We start from the raw sequence: 19,829 nt of genomic DNA, 5'->3' as shown, positions 1-19,829 counted from the left end.
TTCCAACAGAGATCAGAGGACTGAATCTTCATTCTTAAATGAAAAGTTAACATATTGTGAATACACTTGAAAGAAGCATTGCAATTTAAAAACATCTGACAGAAAGGGATTTTTCATGGTGCTGTCTGAGGCCCACCTCCATCAGTGTCACCTGTACTATGTGCTGATAATCCAGATTCCTGACTCAGACCTGCTGATTGAAATTTCCTCAAGTCATTTCCATAATCCACAGTTTTACAAAAATGTTCGGGTGATCTTTTAGGCACACTCACGTTTGAGAACTACTAAAAATCACTAACTCTGGTATTTCAATATTCAATTGCAGCCACCTGCTCCAATTTGTCTGTTTACTGTGTTTCCCCCCAAATGAGACTGGGTCTTATATTAGTTTTTGCTCCAAAAGACGCATTAGGGCTTAGGTTCAGGGGGTGTCATCCTGAAAAATCATGTAGGGCTTATTTTCCAGTTAGGTCTTATTTTCGGGGAAACACGGTAGTAACTTCATGATCAGTCTGCTTCTTCCCATCCCGAATGTTCCACCCCAAGCCATTATCATTTCTCACCTGGAATTATGAAACAGTCATACACTGTGTCCCAGCTGCTCCTGTGGTCCTGAGTGCTCTATCTTCCACCCTGCTCCAGAGCATAAATCTCATTAGGTGATTCCCCCGTTGAAAGCCTTTCATGGCACCCCATGTCCTTAAGATAAAGCCTGAACTCTGCAGCATGATTTACAAGCCCTTCATCGTCTCTTCCGCCTGCCACTACTGCAGCCCCAGCCAGTGGAACCATTTCCTGAAAGCAGCACAATACTCTCTAGAGGACCAATATTTACACATGCTCCTCCCTCTAACTAGATTATTTCCCTGTCCCTCTGGACCTGGCTAATTACTTACTACCTGTTCTTCAGGTCTCAGGTTAGTCTCCATCTTTAATTCCTTCAGGAAGGGATGAGGTGTCCCTCCTTGAAGCTCTCCCCTCACTGAGAATTTAACAAGCACGTATCACCCTTCACTGCAATGTCTGTTTTCAATTTCCCGGCACTGTTGTCACCTCCTTGAGGGCTGGCTCATCATTGTATCCCAGGGTCTAATGCAGCATGTAGCACATAGTAGGTGCTATCACCTAGAAAGATTTCAAAGTATTAAAGTTTCCTCCACTCTTGGCATTCAGCAATGGCTCCTGGAAAGGCTTTCTATTGAGTTACCTTCCTTTTTCTCTCCCTTTAGGCTGGGTTGACAGCCTAGTGTTTACAATTAGGATAAATATTCCCTCTACTCTCACCTGCATTTCATACGGCCAAGTCTCTTAAAACTCAAGTTTTTAGCCCAAACCTTAGCATGCAAAAAGCATGGAGCCTGGGAAGACCTCTGTCTTGTTTTCCACTGTATCCCCAAAGCCACACACAGTGCCTGGCATATAGGAGACTCAGAAGAATATTTACTGAGTGAAGAAAGAAAAGTACTGAAAGCAGTTACAGATACATTTGTGGAAACAGCACCACTAATTTTTGAGATATCACAAAGGAAGAAGGTTGGAGATGGACAAAAAGTATACAGGTTATCAAAGCAGAGAACAAAAATAAATTCTGGAGATCATAAAGTGTTAAGTTTGGTATTGATGTCCAGTAAAATTGTCATAAAAGTCCCTTAGTAAGGCAAATAGGAACAGCAAGAGTTCACTGAGAAGCAGATAGTGAAAACAATTCTCACTTCCTTTTCTGATGGAGTTATGATTATGGGCTGCCACATAAATTACACATGTGGGATTCAGTAGGAACTTAGTGAAAACACTTAGGAGAGTCTTACAAACATGGCTGGCATGTGCACTGGATGACAACACAATTCAGTACCAAAAGGATGTCGGCCAATGGATGGTTTGTCAACCTTCAGGGAAATCTCTAGGAATGCATCACCTGGCTCTGTCCTTGCCCTTATCCTACTTAACATACTTCATTAATGACAGGAATGAAAACATAGCAGGCATGGTGTTGACAGCAGACTACATATTACACAAGCCTCGAAGGGATACCTAATACAATGAATGACAGTCAGATACTAATGTTACTAGCCGCTGTGTACTAACAGTCAAAGCTGTCAAGAACTCTGCATCTGCTCTTTCCTTCAATCCTTCCTCTCAAAGACATACAGGTTATAGACGAGGAAACAGGCTCTGACGGGTAGTGAGATTTGCCTCCAGTCCCAGAGCTACTCAACAGCTGAGATGGCTTGCCTGAGTCCAGTGTCTGCTTTCCTCTTTCCCCATTCTGCTTGGCATCTCGTGAGCAGAATTCACAAAGCTCTAAGAACTGGAAACCAAGATGGTCTTCATATTATTCAGCACAGTCATTTCAAGGATGTGTTGAACCTTGCACATGCTAAGGCACTGAGTGGGGGGGTGGGAATCATCAAGAATTACAGCTCTGGTGCTCACAGATCCTTTCAGGAGATGAGCTTCACAGACAAACAACTAAGATATGAGGCGGCACATGATGAGTGCAATACAGAGAGAGGGCACGAAGGGCACACAGAGGAAGAAGTGCTCTTTGCTAGGGTGAGGGGAGGAGGGCAGGGATATACTGGGGAAAAGATAACACCTGAGATGGGCTTTGAGAACCAGGAAAAATATGAGCAAGTGTTGGGGGTGAGGAATGAGCAGACCTTAGGTGAAAGGGAATGCCATGAACAGAGACACATGGAGGAAAACACCCTTGTTTGTCTGGAATATAGTGACCAGATGAGAAAAGGCAGCCAGGAAGGTAAGTTGTACCCAGAGCTGAAGAACAAGAACGCTATGCTAACGTGACTCCATGAAAGGTACTATGTCAAGGGCATTGACTCTGAAACCAAGAGGGAGCCATGATGAGATTTGAACAGGGTGGACATATGAACAGAGTAGTGCTTTATGGAGATGCTGAGGCAGCAATATCTGGAGGAGGGATGGAAGCTGGAAGGCAAGGCAGGGGACTGTTATAGTTAGGAAACGGGGTGTATAGTAGCGGGGAGAACTCAGATCATGGAGTCCCTTTCCACATAGCTCTTAGGTTCACAAAATTAACTGCATAAGTTCAAAATCACTTAAAACCCCAGGTGAATGAAAAGATTTAAGAGTAAAAGCATAAAGTAATTTAAACATTAAGAAACACCTCATCTTGATTGCAGTGCTAAGGGCATAAAAAAACAACGGAAAGAAGGTAGCATGTATATTTTCTGTACAACCAAAAAGCAGAAAAACAAACAAAAGAGGAATTATCTCCATCAAATGAAAGGAAAAAAATGTCTCTCATATTGCCTGAGGACTATATGAAAACTTGAAAAATCTAGTCACAATGGATTGAGGTACTCCAAGATCAATGCTAAATTTACTACTGTTTAATCAATTGTTAATGCAAATATTTATTTGCAAGCACAAACGTCAATAAAATAAAACAAATAAGCTGGGTAAATTCTGGCAATTTCTTGCATCTCTATAGAGTGTTAGAACAAAAGTAAATGGATAAATGGAAAGCCTAGTGCAGTTTGTTTTAATTCAGACATATGTTCAAGGAACTAACCTAAGAATTGGGGAGGAAGGGGGATGAAGTCACATGAAAATGTTTCCAGGAGAAGGCCTGGCAACACAACAGAGAGAATTCTGAATCAGGGGATGGGCTTGGAGGAAACAGGTGCAAGGCAGGTGGAACAGCTCCTGCCCTCCTGCCCTGGGACACCTGTCCAAGGCCCTGGGAACCTAGCACCTGCCCAGGGAGGTGACTTCACCTTGGACATTGCACTCCCACTGTGGCCTTCGGGAGCTGGGTACCCGGTGGGGAGAGACAATGCATTCTGCAAGCCAGCTGAGCTTCCAGCAGCAAGCTTTAGCCCTTCACCTCACACCATTATTTAACAATTGGAAACTATCTGAACTCCCAAGCTGTTGAACAAAATGTTTTTGAATGTCTCCCTGAAAAAATTTTCTACTGATTCTTGTGTGGTTTAGAGCATTTGAAAAGAATGGAGCATACCCACGGTTAGATTACGCTAGATTATGATCTACACACCAATTATGCTCTGCATTTACATGGACTTGTTTAATGGGACCTTCCCCAGGATCTCAACTCAATGTGACATCTGGCACGGATCGGACATTCCCAGGCCAACCCTCTGCTTGCCCAGCGACTCTGCCCCACCCCACCCACAAGCTGACTTTTAAATTCAAGTGTACTCAATGTTCTCTATTCTCTCCACCCCTCAATGTTCTATGAAAAACCCAAATGGAATGGAACAGCAAAGCAGACCATGACAAAACTATTAAGGCCACTCTCTTTAGGATCACTGGAGAGTGTACGCAGTAAAATGGAGACGATAAGTAGGAAATGGTAGTTTGGAAATATCTCTACACAATTAAATAGTATGTGACTAATTCTATAGCCTATAGCTATAAGTACCCCGCAAAAGACAAAACTAACCAGGCTTAAAAAGGATAAACTTACTAAAGTTAAATTCCAATATCACCTTGTCATATAGACTCATAAAAATACCTTCTAGGCTCTGGGGCATATCCATCCATTCACAAACACCTGGTGCGCACCTACTAAGTTCTAGGCAGTGTGCCAAGTATGGAAAACACAGAGGCAAAGAAAACATGGCTCTCTGTTTAAATTTTGTCATTGCATTCCAACATATTTCTTAGGGACGCAGACCTCAGGTGGTAAAATGATCAGGGTCACAGTGCTTGATTATTATATCGCATGGTTTACATACATGATACACATTCTTTTTCTGCATCACGTGATATATAATATTAAAAAAGAAATAAAAGAGGCAGCAAAAATGAACTTAAAAGATAATAAAAGGATAAAGAAAGAGAGAGTGAGAACAAACACATGCGCAGTGTCCTATAGAGGCTCCCATTCTTGCTGAGAAGAGTCATTTAAAAAAATTGTTAAATACAACATGGTAACCATACCAATAGAATTTGAAAACAAACAAACAAACAAACAAAAACCCCTCCAATTACACAGTATTTAAGTTAACAGCAATGGCATGCAAAGTTCAGATCCTCAAGTGTTTTTGCATTTAAACCTGGTTTTACCCTTTAGAAGTGTCAATACAACACTATGTCCCCTGGGTGGCATCCCAGACCCCCAAAGTCTGGGTTCCACGGTCCTCCTCAATGGTGCACTCATGGGACTCTGTACTTGCTCCAGGAACACATCACACAGGAGCCCCCCTGCTTTACTGTTGCACCCCAGTGTCTGGCTCACTGTCAGGTGCATAATAAATATTTGTTGAAAAAAATAAATGAGTAGTGTTACTAGGTTCAGTTTTGTTAAATGGTGCCTGAGACTGGAGAGACAAGGCAGGGTGGAAATGCTAAGTTGGCAAATCCCATGCAAAACTCAAGAATGCTCTGGCTTTGCACAGACAAAACCCCTTCACTGTCCCTTGTAAGCTGGGCTTGGCAGGATACCAGACTACGGCACAGCCTGAGACCCTAACCCACTGTTCTGTGTGCACCAGCGCTTCTCAGCCTGTGGCTTAGATGCTTCCCTTCTTCCACCAACTACTAGGGGAAAAGCATTGGATGTCAGGCAGTAACAGTATCAGGTTCAGGCACAGCCTCTCGACAACAGTCAAGCCCGCCAGTAGTCTCAGCAGAAATCAGATCTTCCTGGCAGAGGCTTGCAGAGCCTGCCTATCTCAGCCACGGGGGTCAGGACCAGAAGCCAAGGACTCGGGAAGATGCAGTTTCTCTGAATAATGTTGCCACCACACAAGACAAGGGGCACGCCCTCCCTCTGAAACCGCCATGAACTCCCTTCTGATGAGAAAGAACTCGGCAAACAGAAAGGTTAACCGAGACCTCAGAAGGATATGGCCCACAACTTGTGACAGCAGCACAAGGACCTAACGGACACTTGACACATTGTGCACCATCAGAGCATGTGCCTGTATGACAGACAACAGTGGAACAGAAAGTGGGGCATTACTGTGGTCACAGATCCGCATAGATAAAAGGTCACCATGGCAATGAGGATGGTGCTAAGAATTTAATTTTTACCTTGAAACAAGGCTTATTCTAGGTAGATTAGCTCAGGGACATTGCATCTGAAACAATGTTTAGCAAAATAGATTTAGCATTTATGGACATACATGGATTGCAAGTTCCCAGCCTCTAGATATCTCATTTTAAATCACACCTTACAAAGGTCCTCCCCTTTTCCCATTCAAGTGAGGTGGTATAGTCCCTGTTGCACATGCCACGTTCTTTCCAAGGCAAACAGATGGAAGGAAGAGAATATGCCAGAAAGAAGAAACAGAAAATGAAAATGACATTGAAATAAAAATAAAGCTGCAAAATATAATCTGGGTCAACTCTTCATGCGTTTGAAAGTCAGCACCAGCAAGCTCTGCACATATGGCATTGGTTTTATATTTTTCTTGGCTCAGATGTCACACAGGATTAGTGCAAAAGGAAAAATCCCAGCATGGGGTCTATTTTTACACAGATTAATCAATTATTTCTCATCTCTTCCTCTCCCATCATTCCCCGGACTTTCAACTTCATGAAACTACTCTCTTTATAAAATATGTCATTCAAGGCACTCTGAACGGAAATCCTTTCAGGAAAGGACGTAAGCTTAAAATTTGAACCTAGATTTTTAATTGTCACATTTTTAATTTGTTATAAATATTAACCGACTTAACGCTACAGCCGTGCCCCTTTTATCTTACACATCCATTGTTGTGTCCTACATATCCATTGTGTTAGTGGCAGCAAAATTAATTGGCAAACATTTTATTACATATGTGTGGAGCAATTTAGCTAAATCATAAAGCCACACATTTGAAAACAGAAAACTATATATCGCCATAATCCCCATTGGAATGCCAAGCACATAGTTAGGTTTGTAGTAAATATTTGATAGGAAATTTGATAGACTGAATGGAACCAAACCAAAGAATGGTTCGAGATGATAACTACAGCCTCCCTTGACTATTAATACAAGGCATTGTAAAAATGATGCTTATAGTAATCAAAATACAATAGCAGGTAATACTTATTGTATGCTATCTGCCATTGATTATGTCATTGAATTTTCAAAGCAACCTTGTCATAGGTACTATTATTCCAGATTATACAGATGAGAAAAAAAACGTTGGAGCGGAGATTCAGATATTTTGAGGTTGGAAAAAAATCCCATACTATGCTGCTTTTCAGAAATGGGCAGGACAATTAATCACAGACACATAGAAAAAGAGAAATGGGACCTTATTATTGCTAATGAGGTAAAAAACTTTAGGGAAAGTGTCATCAACATTGTTTCCAGATCTCCAAAACCATAACCTCAACAAGTTCATCACACACTCTTGTTTATTGGCTGCTCCTCTCATGAATGAAAATTATATTTATAAAATATTAAGACAATAATCTAAAGCTTGATCCCAGTGACAAAGTCAGAACCAGAGTAATCACCATCACAGTCACATGCTCAAAGGGTGGTACCTTTTCACCATTTTGGGGCAATTAAAATTGAACCATGACTAACAGTTGGAAAAGATGACGTCTCAGCGGTTGTCTTTCGCCTGGATGGTCATGAGTACAGAAAATAAAATAAATTTGTAATCTAGCCTAATACTCTGTACTCACTCTTTTATATGATTAAAATGAGTCTCTCTTATACCAGCATAATACATGCTTCGCTTTTTGTTTAGAGCTCCACCTGTCTACTGTGGACAGTCTAAATTTTACATAATTTTAAAGTTACTGAACTACAGTTGGAGTTACCGTATGTGTAGTATTTCTTTTGTTTTTACTAATTAATTTTAACACCACAGGCATTAATCATTTGCTCAGCAGATGAAAATCATTTTAAGATGACTCATGTGTTTTACAACATTGCAAACCCAACCCCTTAGGCTTTGGGGATGTACAGTAAAGAGGAAGTGTTAGCTCAAATCAATTAATAAAAAGAAAACTTCCACATCCCAGGTCCATGGGCATGAAGAGTTTCAGAGTTCTGCTGGCTGCCACATGAGAAAAGTAAATTAAAACTGGTCAGAGCGACGTGTTCGGAATAATTTCATGGAGAACCAGCAGACATAACCACATGAGCAGGCTCTCTCTTGATAATAAATACATCATGTCTCGGTCTACACAGAGGCCCATTGCAAACTCTGTGCAGTGCCAATTAGCATTAACTGTGGCTGTGCTCATGTATTCCCATAGCACACTACTGGGGAAGGCCAGGCTTTGTATTTACAAATGCAGCATGCAATGCTCAGAGCTCGAAGAGCATTCTGAAATGTAAGCGTTCATGGTCATTCTTTTTCATTTTGCACAGGCTCACCTATGACAAGGGGTGTTTAAAACAATATATGTGTGTATTTTTAAAAGTGTCATTATAGACCTGTATTCAGAATACTTGAAAGGCAGAGTTGAAAATTCATTTTTAGACTGCATTTTTAGCCTACCACAACTAACTCCATACACACATACACAAAGAGCATACATATCCTCTGCGATCCAATATAATAATTTACTTACTGTGACTAATATTACTTACTTAGGAGGTAAGCTCCGTAGACTTTCATGGCAAACACTGCCTCTGCAAACAGCCTCCCACCACAGGCTGGGGTATGTCTTGTGCAGAAATACAGTGTGTGTAGCTCATCCCTTGGTGGAGTACACTCTCAGAGTGGGGTATCCATGGAGACCGAGCCTCCTACATGTGCAGGGCAAGGAAGTTACTCTGCTGGGCACCATAGCAACAGGAGGCAGAGGGAAGGACAGCCTATCAGAGACGAGCACAGGAGCTTCTCCCTGGCAACTGCAGCATTTCAAATGAAACCATTGCCTCATGAATGGACACAAAGCATTTAAAGATATACCAAATTGTCAAATAGAATTAATGCCTACACAATAGTCAAGGCTAATCCTTTGACAGTGTTGGAGCAAAACACATAAGAATCTATCTACAATGATTACATCCCAATGGGCAAGGAAGAAATTACATCAAAACCCCACACACTCCTAAATTGATGGCAAGCATGTGATGCTTTGAGGAAAAGACTTGGTGTTCTCCGTGAATTCTAGCTATTTAAATATGCAAGGCACTTCATAGTGCTGCCCAGGAGAGAGGAACAGGATAAATCTGTTGTTCCGAAGGGAAAAAACTGACTCGAGGGCTCTCTGGGGCGACTGCCGGCATATTCCTTCCAAATAGGTGGGCTTACAGTTAAACACATTTATTAAGCTCCCACGAAAGCCCTCCATTCTGTCAGAATAATTCTTACTAATGAGGTATCCGCAGTAAAACTGGACCAAAGCAAATGAGATGGCGAGTGAACATTCGAATGCTTTCAAGTTGTGCTATTTATAAACTTTACTCATTTCTCATAACAGTAATGACAGCGATCATTTATTGAGCACATACTGTATACCAGGTAAAAGCTATCACTACAAACACAGCTTCCTGCCAATTGCTGACACTGATTTTTGCAAAAATACAGGATGTGCATGTTTACCTCTTACTGTTGTGCAGTATTTATGTGATACATAGTCTGCCATATATCTACTTTATGATTAGCACAGCAACCTGAAAAGGTTAAGTATTAATTATTCCTTCTTGTTAAACAGGAAAAAAATGTCCTTACATTACAAAAGAAACCCTTCTGCTCACTAAGTCCCCTTTCTCCACTGCTCTGCTGGTGACCTGGTCAGCCTTATTCAATGCCTAAATATAAGGTGCCACAATTATCTCCCAGAAAAGAAATCCCCTTATATTAGAATCTTCCCAAAGCTTCTTATTATAGAGCTCTCTCTTATAATTACTTTCTTTGAACAAAAACTGCCATTTGAAAAAGACACAGCAATCTGAATCGACCTCAATCACTGCTAGCTTGGGCTGCCTTCGGAGGTTAACTGCTGAGACTGTTTAAAACCAAAGAGGCAAGCAATTGAAAAACAGATTTTTAATTATTCCTGTGGTATGATGCCACCAGCCTTTTAGAGATCACTTTAAATAGCAATAGTCAATAGTTAAGTTGTAGAGATCGCAAAAACCCATATCCCTCGCTAATTGAACTCAGGAACTGAGCAGCTTTGGAGTGAAGGATACTCATATACATCTACAGGAAAACAGAATAACCAGCTGTCCACGTGTTACAGTGGATGCTGTCATACCCTGCTGGTTATGCTCCAAAGTCCACCTCCATTCTCCCCTTCTTCCATAATAACAGGTTCTCATTTGATTAAGACGTCCTGCAATATAATTGGAAATGACATGTGCCACTTCTGTGTCCTGACTTTAAAATCACTGGGTGAGTGTCCCCTGGTCTCTTTCCCCCTTCCTTCTGCCTGGTAGATGACAGACAACCTGACATAGCTGCCTATCAGCCTGAATCACCCAAATACCTATGTGCTATTTTGCAAAAGATAAACGTCTGCCTAGTTTTAATGTTTGTATTTTGGGTCTCTTTTTACAGAAACTTAATTCATACCCTCCCAGTATGTGTTTTGAAAAGATGTCCAATGAGAGCACCAGACAATGATTCAAAACTGCTTTCTATCAAACAGATTGGGTGGAAGTGAAGATGACTTCTCTGGAAAAGACAGATGAATTGAAAAATTACTCTAGGGATGAGAAAGACTGAATGAAATGTTTTATATTAACTACGAATAACAAAACTGATGTTTCTAAACTAATTATAGAATATAAGTAAGTATGTTTAATTAAAATAACAAAAACACCCATCGACTATTGACTATTTCATTCAGATATCTAGAGATTTACTTGAATTAGCAAATAAAATAAAACATTTTAAAATCTAAGTAAGAAAATGGAGGACCTTATATTCTGTCATATGCACTGTATCCGTATGTTTTTTTCCCTTTTTTCACTATCTCCTTTCTAGGCGAAGCAATCTAAATTTAGTCTACTTGCTTCCAGTTTCATCTCTTTTTCTTTTTATTAAATTTATTCTAGTGACATTGGTTAGTAAAATTACATAGGTTTCAAGTGTACATTTCTATAATACATCATCTGTATATCACACTGTGTGCTCACCACCCAGAGTCAGTTCTCCTTCCACCACCATATATTTGATCCCCTTTCCCCACTTCGACTGCCTATTATAATCTAAGCTCCAGAGAGACAAAAGGATCCCAGATACATAAATTAAATTATGTCTCTCTTGTTAAACCCTCCTCCAATGGCTTTCCATTACTCTAACAATACAGACCTCACCTGCTACAACTCTTCCCTTCCTAACTTACTGCCCTACACCCTCGCCCCCAAACACCACCCACCCTAAGCGTGAACAAGTACGGCTGAATTCTCAGCTTCCAGGTCATCTCGCCAGACAGTCCCCTGCCCCATCCCCAGTCACTGTCTACACAGCATTACCTTGTGTTACTTGTCACTATCTGAACTTATCTTGTGTGTCTGCTTGGGCACCAGTCATTTCGCCATGTTAAAGGTGGTGTCCATGAGAACACTTCTCTGTTTCTTCATTCCTTTACCCTTAATGCCTGGAACATAGTTGCCAGCACAGAGTAAATGCTTAGTAAATATCTGTTGAATGAAGGAAGGCAAACTAGTCAATGTACAGCTGGGATTCAAACCTAGGTTTAGCAGAAACCCTGCATGTGGTGAATGAGGGCTCCCTTCCTCTAGACTCGTACATAGCTATCACCTTCCTTTCAATGAAACAAACATTCTAGACTGTACATCCAGGAATGTAAATCCACCGAAGCCCGGTTCCTGCAGCGTGACCTCACTTAACCACAACCTGTATTCACACAGCTTCCTGCTTCCCCTTGGCTGCTTTCAGACACAGGCTTCAGTGAAAGACTTTAACCCACTGAATGGCCAAAATAAACAGACCGTGTTGTTCAACACGTAGCTTTTTGTCAATAAGCCTACAGTACACCAAAATGCCACACAACACGTTATATGGACAAGGCAGACAGAGAAGTCAGGGTATTTATCCCTCTGGCTCCTTTCTTGTTAGGGAAAGGGCCCAGTTTCTTCACATCACCTGGGAGTTCTCTCCGTCTGGATTCTGGGTAACTTGACCCTCCTCTTGCCCCTTCATGATGTGGAAATGGATCCAAGCTGTTGCCAGCACCAAGTATTTCGGCACACCTTGTTGGGTCTCCTTAACTATGCCCATACCTTTCCATGCAGACAGTCTCTTCAATAAACATTCCTCCTCAATTAGGAAAAGAAAATCATATATCTGCTTTATTGACAGTTCTTGGTTTATAAGTCTGTGTGTAAAAGAAGTTTCCAGGCTTATTTCTCTTATGCTGGCAGTCAATAAACATGTCCGACAGTGGATGTGTGGTCTTCTGGAGCATCTGCAATGTGTGAGAGACCTATCGTGCTTTGTTCTCAACTCATTAGAGAATGTAGCAGGCATTGGGCAGGCTCCCAAACCAGTGGCTACAACACTGTACACACACTAAATCCTAGTGGACCTGGGATTCAGATGGCAGTCACCTTTGGGGAGATGAGTATTATAAATCACTCATTTTTAGGGGAAAACCATTAGCAGACCATTTGACAGCATCACATTGACTGGGTGTACCATGTAAAGCACAGGCAGGAGAAAGGCATGAGAGTAAATATGTAACTCTGCCATCAAGATAAGCACTCGTGTCCACTCATCGCAGTTAAACTTTATTTTCCTGGTCTGATCTCTGCTGGGGAGATGTGATAGATGATGCAATCATCTACCACAAAACATCCTCTGCTGTATCCGGGGTGAGCATTCTTTCTCTTAGGGTGAAAGAAAGTTTCAGAGATCCATTTCAGTATCAATGCAAAAGCTCTGGTTTATGTTGACACAGTCTAATGATCTCTGTTTACGAAAGTATTCATGATACAAAGGGTAGCACATAAAACATTGTGACAAGTAGAGAAAGGACCAGTTCACCATGAAGTGGAAAACACTGACAAGCTTACTGTTCCTTTGCTGTTCACATCCTCCTGGCTTATTTCATTAATCTGCATCCAAAGAGCCGTATGTGTTCAACTTTCTGCATTTCACTGAAGTTACCCTGAGGTTCATGGATTTTGTTATCAGCAACAGCCAGCATAATCTACATATGGACTGTATCAGCTAATTTATAAAAATTAGTAAAAAATGTTTAGATTCTACAAACATTGAAGAAAAATAATCCTTGTCTTATATCAACACATCTTTCTCAATTGTCATACTCCTATACTGCAATTAAAATCAATCCTTTGAAGGCAGACTGTATAACCAGCGGAATGGTTAAGAGTTAGGAGCAAGACTACCCTGTTTAAAATCCATTTACAAGCTGTGTGACCTTGGATGAGTTACTTAACCTCTCTGTGCCTCAGTTACCCCATCTGTAAAACAGGGAAAAATCTCCGTTTCTGGCACTGATGTTAGCATAAAATGAGTAAAGTCCTTGAATTTTTGCCTAGGACAGTCAGTGCTCAATAAACAGTAGCTAAAATATTTTTAAATCCAATTTCAGAATGTTAACAAAGCCCACAATTACATCTAACATAGCCTTCCAGATATTTTCATAAGGTTTTCAGTCTCTAAAATAGGTTACAACCTTTATTTGAGGATGGGCCTTGCTGCTGCAACACCTTTGATTGTAACTATAAGCTATTAGAAAAATAACGCCTTGCGAAGAATGCAAAAAGTTTCCATATAACTAAAATCTTCTCTTTTGGCACTACAATTTTAATTTTTTTCCACTCTATGGAAATATTTCTAAAACGCTTAAGACATTTTTCTGCTCTCATACACATCATTTTCTGCCAACTCCCCCATAACAATGACTCAATCTGTTTCTAGAACATTAATTATTGCACTAAGTACTACAAAGCATTTAAATACATATACTTTTTAATGGTTTTTTGTCAGCTCTTTTGTATTTTCCCATCTCTTTCCTCACTGTGAAGCCATCAGCTGTCAATCTGTACTCTGGTGAGTGTCCTAGAGCAAACATTCCTGTTCTATAGAAACCAGGATAACATGACATGCTATTATAGAATTTTGTTACAAATAAACCTAAGTTCTGTGTGAGAGTTTTAAGGATCTTCTTATAAATATAGTGCATGGAGTTTGTGACATATCTATTTTAAGAGTTACAAATGACCATTATAAACATTTACTGAGGAATTACTTTGTGCCAGGTCCAACGTTAGGCCCTTTACATTCACTAGTCTATTTAATCTTCACAAGAACCCATTTTACAGATGTTAACCACAAACTTTCAAGACGAAAACAAGTAGCTGAAGAGCACACAGTTATAAAGTGGCGGTACAAAGATTTGAATCTGGTATGCTAGACTTCATTCAGAGTCCAGTTGTTAGAAAGTGTCCCCGCCTCCATCCCACCCCCCCACACACTTTTTTCCCCAAGATAGGACAAGTTAGGTAATCTGGGGAGAAGCTGTGTTAAATCTAATCTTTTAACTCTCCTCTAGGTAGCTCAAGTTATTATAAGAATGGCTTCCCCAGGTTAAGTTGTGTAGCTCTCCTTTCACAGAACTTTGAAGTGAAAGCGATGCTTGTGATAAGCACAGGAACATCTGTAGGCGACCGGCTGTGTGCAGAGAACCTCTATCTATTAAAGAACCAGTGTTGATTAGTCACTAACCTAGTTGGTGCCTTCTGGGTTTTCTAGCAAATGCCTGTGAATGTGGGAATTTTTTTTTTTTTTTAAGTAACCAATCCTCTGTTATTGTTGTGAGGTTATTATAGTTCATCTGGCCAGGTCTCCAATTTCAATAGCTTGGGTGGTATCTGATGACAGGGAATACTAACTTAGTTTGAATGCTGATGGAATGAGGTGACATCTTTCAAATGCAGATTTCAACATTTCAGTTTCTAAATGTGGATTTCTTTGAAATGATTCTGACCCCAACCATTTGCTTTTAACCTGTCTTCTAATCGTAGGTGTTTGTTTTTTTTTCTTTCACATTTTCTAATTATTAAATTGTATAATTGTTTCCTCAGTTCTCCAACAAGCCTTGTGGAGAAAGGATTTAGTACTTGTATTTGTAAAACAATGACACTGGGTCTCTTATTCCCCAAGTAGTAAATCAAACATGAAAGGAGGTCCAGAAATGTCATTTGATGTACTAACAGTAATCCCACGAGGCCTTTCCTTGCTGGGAAAACAAAAAACAAAAAACCAAAAACGCAACCAACCTCATCAGGAAAACTGACTACAAAATAAATATAGGAGGAGCAACTGGGAGAAGGAAGGTTCCGAGCAGATCCCTCAAAAAGTTCCTAGTTGGAATACCTGCATTGCTTTCCTTTTGATCTGTACTGTAGGCCAGATTTACCATACAGTATTCTCCCTTAAAAGATAAGCTCTCGAAGAGCAGGGTGACATTGAGGCAATCTTTGCCACATCTGGCCAATGCTGCCCCCAATATTAAACACAATTTCTTGCACAAAGTGTACAGCTTATTTCTCTGTTAAGTATTTATTGGACTGCCAATTTATGACTGGCACCACATTAGGGTCTGGGGATTCAGTTTCAATGTTTGCTGAACTGACTGTAGATAAAAGGAAAAGATGAAAACGTAAAGCCATTATCCAACAGGACTGTAGGGATGTTTTCTTTTTGCTCTTCGGTGGCAATTTTTCATTAATTGTGTATGGGCATTAAATGACAGAAGCCAACATGACAGAAGGCTCACTGCCTCTAAGAAGTTCCAGAAAGAGTCCTGCCTGGAGAAAGGAAGGGCTTTCATGCTGCGCGTGCCACAGTGCCCTGTTGGAAAGGGCCAGGCTTGCCTAGCTCACCTTTCCAAGCCCTTCCTGGCAGCCTGTGACATATTTCCCTTCTCCTTCTGTATCAGATGCTCAGTCAACATTATTAGCATATGACCAAAGGGGTATTTCAATAACTCCTTTCTGAGGTGAATAGGTTTCCAGAATCTAGAACAAAGGACCTAAAATTAAATGGGCTTAGATTATTTAATGTTCAAGGGCCCCCGAGCATCTGTCTCAGGGACACTAATTGCCTGCTATTTTAATACAGTGGTATTGGTTCTAATGAGTCAATTTATTAAAAAAAAAAAAAGTAGAGCGTGCACTAGGAGCTGAAGATCAGTTTGGGCTGAGGAGAGATGGCCACTTGGGGCTATGGAGAAGTTGGAACATTTTAAACCGACAGCAGTGTCTTCTTGTGGTTTAACGGGTTATGTCTCTGCATTCCATAAATTTTGGAGCCATCCAAGGGACTCATTTCCAGGATTTCCTCTCTTCATATTTATGAGACTGACAGGTTTGTTCTGCTGAAAGGTCAGAGAGCTATAGGTCACGGTGCAGATTTTTCTAACTACAAAGAGCTTACTGCACAGAATTGAGTCCCATTCAAAAGCTCGAGCAACGTTTTCAATGATGACATTAGGAATTTTAGGCAACTAAGAAATAAACTTGAGGGATCCCTTTGACCTTGGTTAAGTGCAAATACATAAAAAGATGGCGAGGTAAGAACCGCTTAGGTGATATGTATGTCTATCAGAAGCAGTTGACAAAAGTGGTGTTTCAGGCTCTGCCTAGGGGCAAGGGTCATTAAACCAGGATTCATGATCCTGCTAAAGGAGACCCATGGAACCTCAGAAACAGTACATAATATGTTGTGCATAGGGGATTTTTGTGGAATATGGGTCCATGGCCTTCATGATTCTTAAAGGATCCAAGAATCAAAACAGCTGTTCAAGAATCAAAACAACTGTTCTTTCTTTCTTCCTTCTTTCCTTCCTTCCTCCTTCCCTTTTTCCTTCGTGAAGAAAAAGCAGACAAAAAAAGGAAAAAAGGGAAGGAGGAAGGAAGGAAAGAAGGAAGACCTAAGGACTTAAACATTCTCAGCAAGACAAGAGGCTGATCTTTAGCAAGTGAGTACCTTCTGTAGGATCAGGGATGGGCTAGGTGTGAATTCTGTGCATACACATAAAGTTTTAAGTCTTACGTTAACATAATTATTCTCATTACGATTCTTGAAACAAGGAAGGACAATGATAATCTTAACTCCCCTTTAAATTTAGTTAGCTCTTTCAGTACCACACTTGTCTCTTGTTTCACTGTTTTCTTTTGTTGTCACCACTGTATAATGGTTTTGGAATGAGGCAGGGGGGTGGATAATAAAAATGAAATAATTTCAGGTTGCGTAAAATCATACAATACCTTCACAATGAAATCCGTTTTTCTTTGTAATCCATGAAACTGACTTTCTTTCCAGCACCATTTTATCCTCTCAATCCCATAGTCTACCTTTGCTGTTGAGGTCAACAAGTGTTGACTGAGCCCTCGATATATACTGACCCTGTGTGCTAGGAGTACAGGGATCCTACTCTTAAACTTATATCTCATGCTCTAGAGAAGCGCCTTCTATTGGTTATTACTCCTAGGTTAAAAGAAAATTGAGAACGTTTCTCTAAAGAAAATATATAAATGGCCAATGAGCACATGAAGACACTCATCATCACTAGTCATTAGGGAAATGTAAATCAAAAGCACAATGAAATACCACTTCATACTCTCTAGAATGGCTACAATCCAAAAGATAAACAATAACAACCGTTAACAAGGATGAATGTGGAGAAATCCGAACCCTCATACATTGCTGGTGGGTATGTAAGATGGTACAGCCATTTTGGAAAACAGTTTGGCAGTTCCTCAAAGAGTTAAACATAGAGTTACCATACGACTCAGCAATTTCATTCCTAGATATATACCCAAGAGAACTGAAAGCATGTTCACACAAAATCCCGCACGTGAAAGTTCACACGCCATTATACATAATAGCCCCAACGTAGAAACAACCCAAATGCCCATCAACTGTGAATGGATAAACAAAATGTGGTATATCACCAAACCAAGGCAAGATGTTAAGAACAGGGGAAGCTGGAAGTAGCAGTGGTGAGAGGGTACATGGGAACTCTGTATTCACCGCTCAGTTTTCCTGTAACCTAAAACTGTTTAAAAAATCCAAAAACCAAAAAACCAAAAAAAAGTCTACTTAAAAATGTGATATATCAATACAATGGGATATTACTGAGTGATAAAAAAGAATGAAATGCTAATACATGCTACGTTGAGGAACCTTGAAATCATTATGCTAAGTGAAAGAAGCCAAACACAAAAGACTGCATATTGTATGACTCCATTTATAGGAGGTGTCCAGAATAGGCAGATCCATAGAGACAGAGAGTAGCTTAGTGGCTGCAGGGACTACATAAAAAGGGAGAGTGCAGTGAATGCTAATGGGTATGGGGTTTCTTTTTGGGGGTGATAAAAATGTTCTGGAATTAGACAGTGGTGACATTTGCAGAATCTTTTGAATATATTAAAAACCATTGAATATACTAAAAACACTTTGAAAGTATGCATGTTTCGGTATGTAAATTATATCTCAGTTTTTTATAAAGGACAATTGACTTGGGATGTGAGGGAAGCAGTTCTTGTCCCTGGATACTAAAGGGAAGCAGAGCTTTGCCACCCCCAAATACGCCTTTTGGGATAGTGATTATTTTAAGCTGGTTATTTTTAAGAAATGAAAGACTCAAGAAAAGACGCTTACCTCCCCTTTATCGGTCTAAAGGAATTCAGATAGAAAACCCTGCTTAAAGGAAGGGAGCTAACATCTTAATGTAAGAAACTGAATGTGACAGACTGGGAGGAACCTGCGAAGTGTGTTTGTTTGAGTCCCCTCTGTGTTTCCTGGTTTCTGGGTGGCCCAGCAAGAATTTGTTAACCAAATGTTTGCTCTTTCTCATCTACCTGCGAATTGCCTACTTTCCCTTTGAAGTCCCAGACCCCTGCCTCTCTCTCCTTAGTCCAGAAGGGCATATAATACAAGCCTCAACTGCCCCCATTTGTACAGGGATCCTATATTCTTAGTGAACCCACATTTGTGCATATGTGATAAATTTGGTCATTTTCTCCTGTTAATCTGTCTCATGTCAATTTGATTATTAGACTAGCCAGAAGCACTTAGAGGGATAGAAGGGACATTATTTTTCCTCCTATGCAGTATACAAAGCAATGGTTTTATTTCTTGTCAATAATTACATGACGCTGTTTACCTCATTGTCTCTGTCTTAAGTATTGAAGGGACCCAGCATCCTTTTTACAATATCCTCCTTTCTTTTTCACATGCTGTCTTCCCCACTGTGTATCATTCCTTTCTTTTTCATATGATTCCAAAGCTCAGGACTATTAACAAATTCATCATCACCAACATTTATCAGGCGCCTAGGAAAGAAGGGATTTCTCTTTCCCACAGTTTAAGTTTTGCTCTGAGACTACATGACATTCTCTTTGGTTGACTAAAAGCAACATGAAGAATAATCCATTAGGATATGCTGTGTACATCAATTATTCAGGAAGAACAAAAGTGGACAGAGATGGAACAGAATGCAGGATCTTCCAATGGAAAAGGCATAGGACCAAGCTTTGGCTCCATCAAAATAAAGCTGTCTGAAGCTCCTTGACCAATAATGTCACCGCCAAACAAAAATTAGAAGACAAATGTAAGGAATGAGAATACATGCCAGCCATTACTCTGTCTTTTTACTCATAAATATGTATAGTATAACTATGGATGTTAAAGAAAATCATGTAATATAGAGGTTGTCTCACAATGCCTGTGCTCATGTCTTTTTATGTTAAGGTTATAACTTTAGTATTAGTAAAACTCTATTTGCCCATTACTGCATATATTTCTGAGATACAAAGTATTTATTTATATATTGCAAATTCTGAGAATTGACCTTCACTGATGTTCATATTCATGGCATCTCCTCCACTGCAATAATGATCTTCGTTTCATCTCATA

General features: G+C 40.2%; 1 protein-coding gene across 18 annotated transcripts in view; it reads right to left on the bottom strand.

The window, feature by feature from the left end:
- Positions 1-19,829, bottom strand: part of SYBU (syntabulin) — a 109,701-nt gene that overhangs the window by 24,848 nt on the left and 65,024 nt on the right. The window contains exon 1 of one of the 18 annotated variants that reach the window (XM_081069881.1): positions 8,549-8,686. The exons of the other annotated variants lie outside the window; for them this stretch is intronic. Coding sequence (XP_080926007.1) covers positions 8,549-8,576 — 28 coding nt within the window. The 5' untranslated portion in view covers positions 8,577-8,686. Of the gene's footprint in view, positions 1-8,548; positions 8,687-19,829 lie in introns of those variants that run through there. 18 annotated transcript variants of the gene reach the window in all.

The sequence above is a fragment of the Rhinolophus hipposideros genome (assembly GCF_964194185.1).
Source record: "Rhinolophus hipposideros genome assembly, chromosome: 13".
In the NCBI taxonomy this organism is placed as follows: Eukaryota; Metazoa; Chordata; class Mammalia; order Chiroptera; family Rhinolophidae; genus Rhinolophus; species Rhinolophus hipposideros.
Note: the sequence above shows the minus strand (reverse complement) of the source record. Positions and strands in the feature narration are given on the sequence as shown.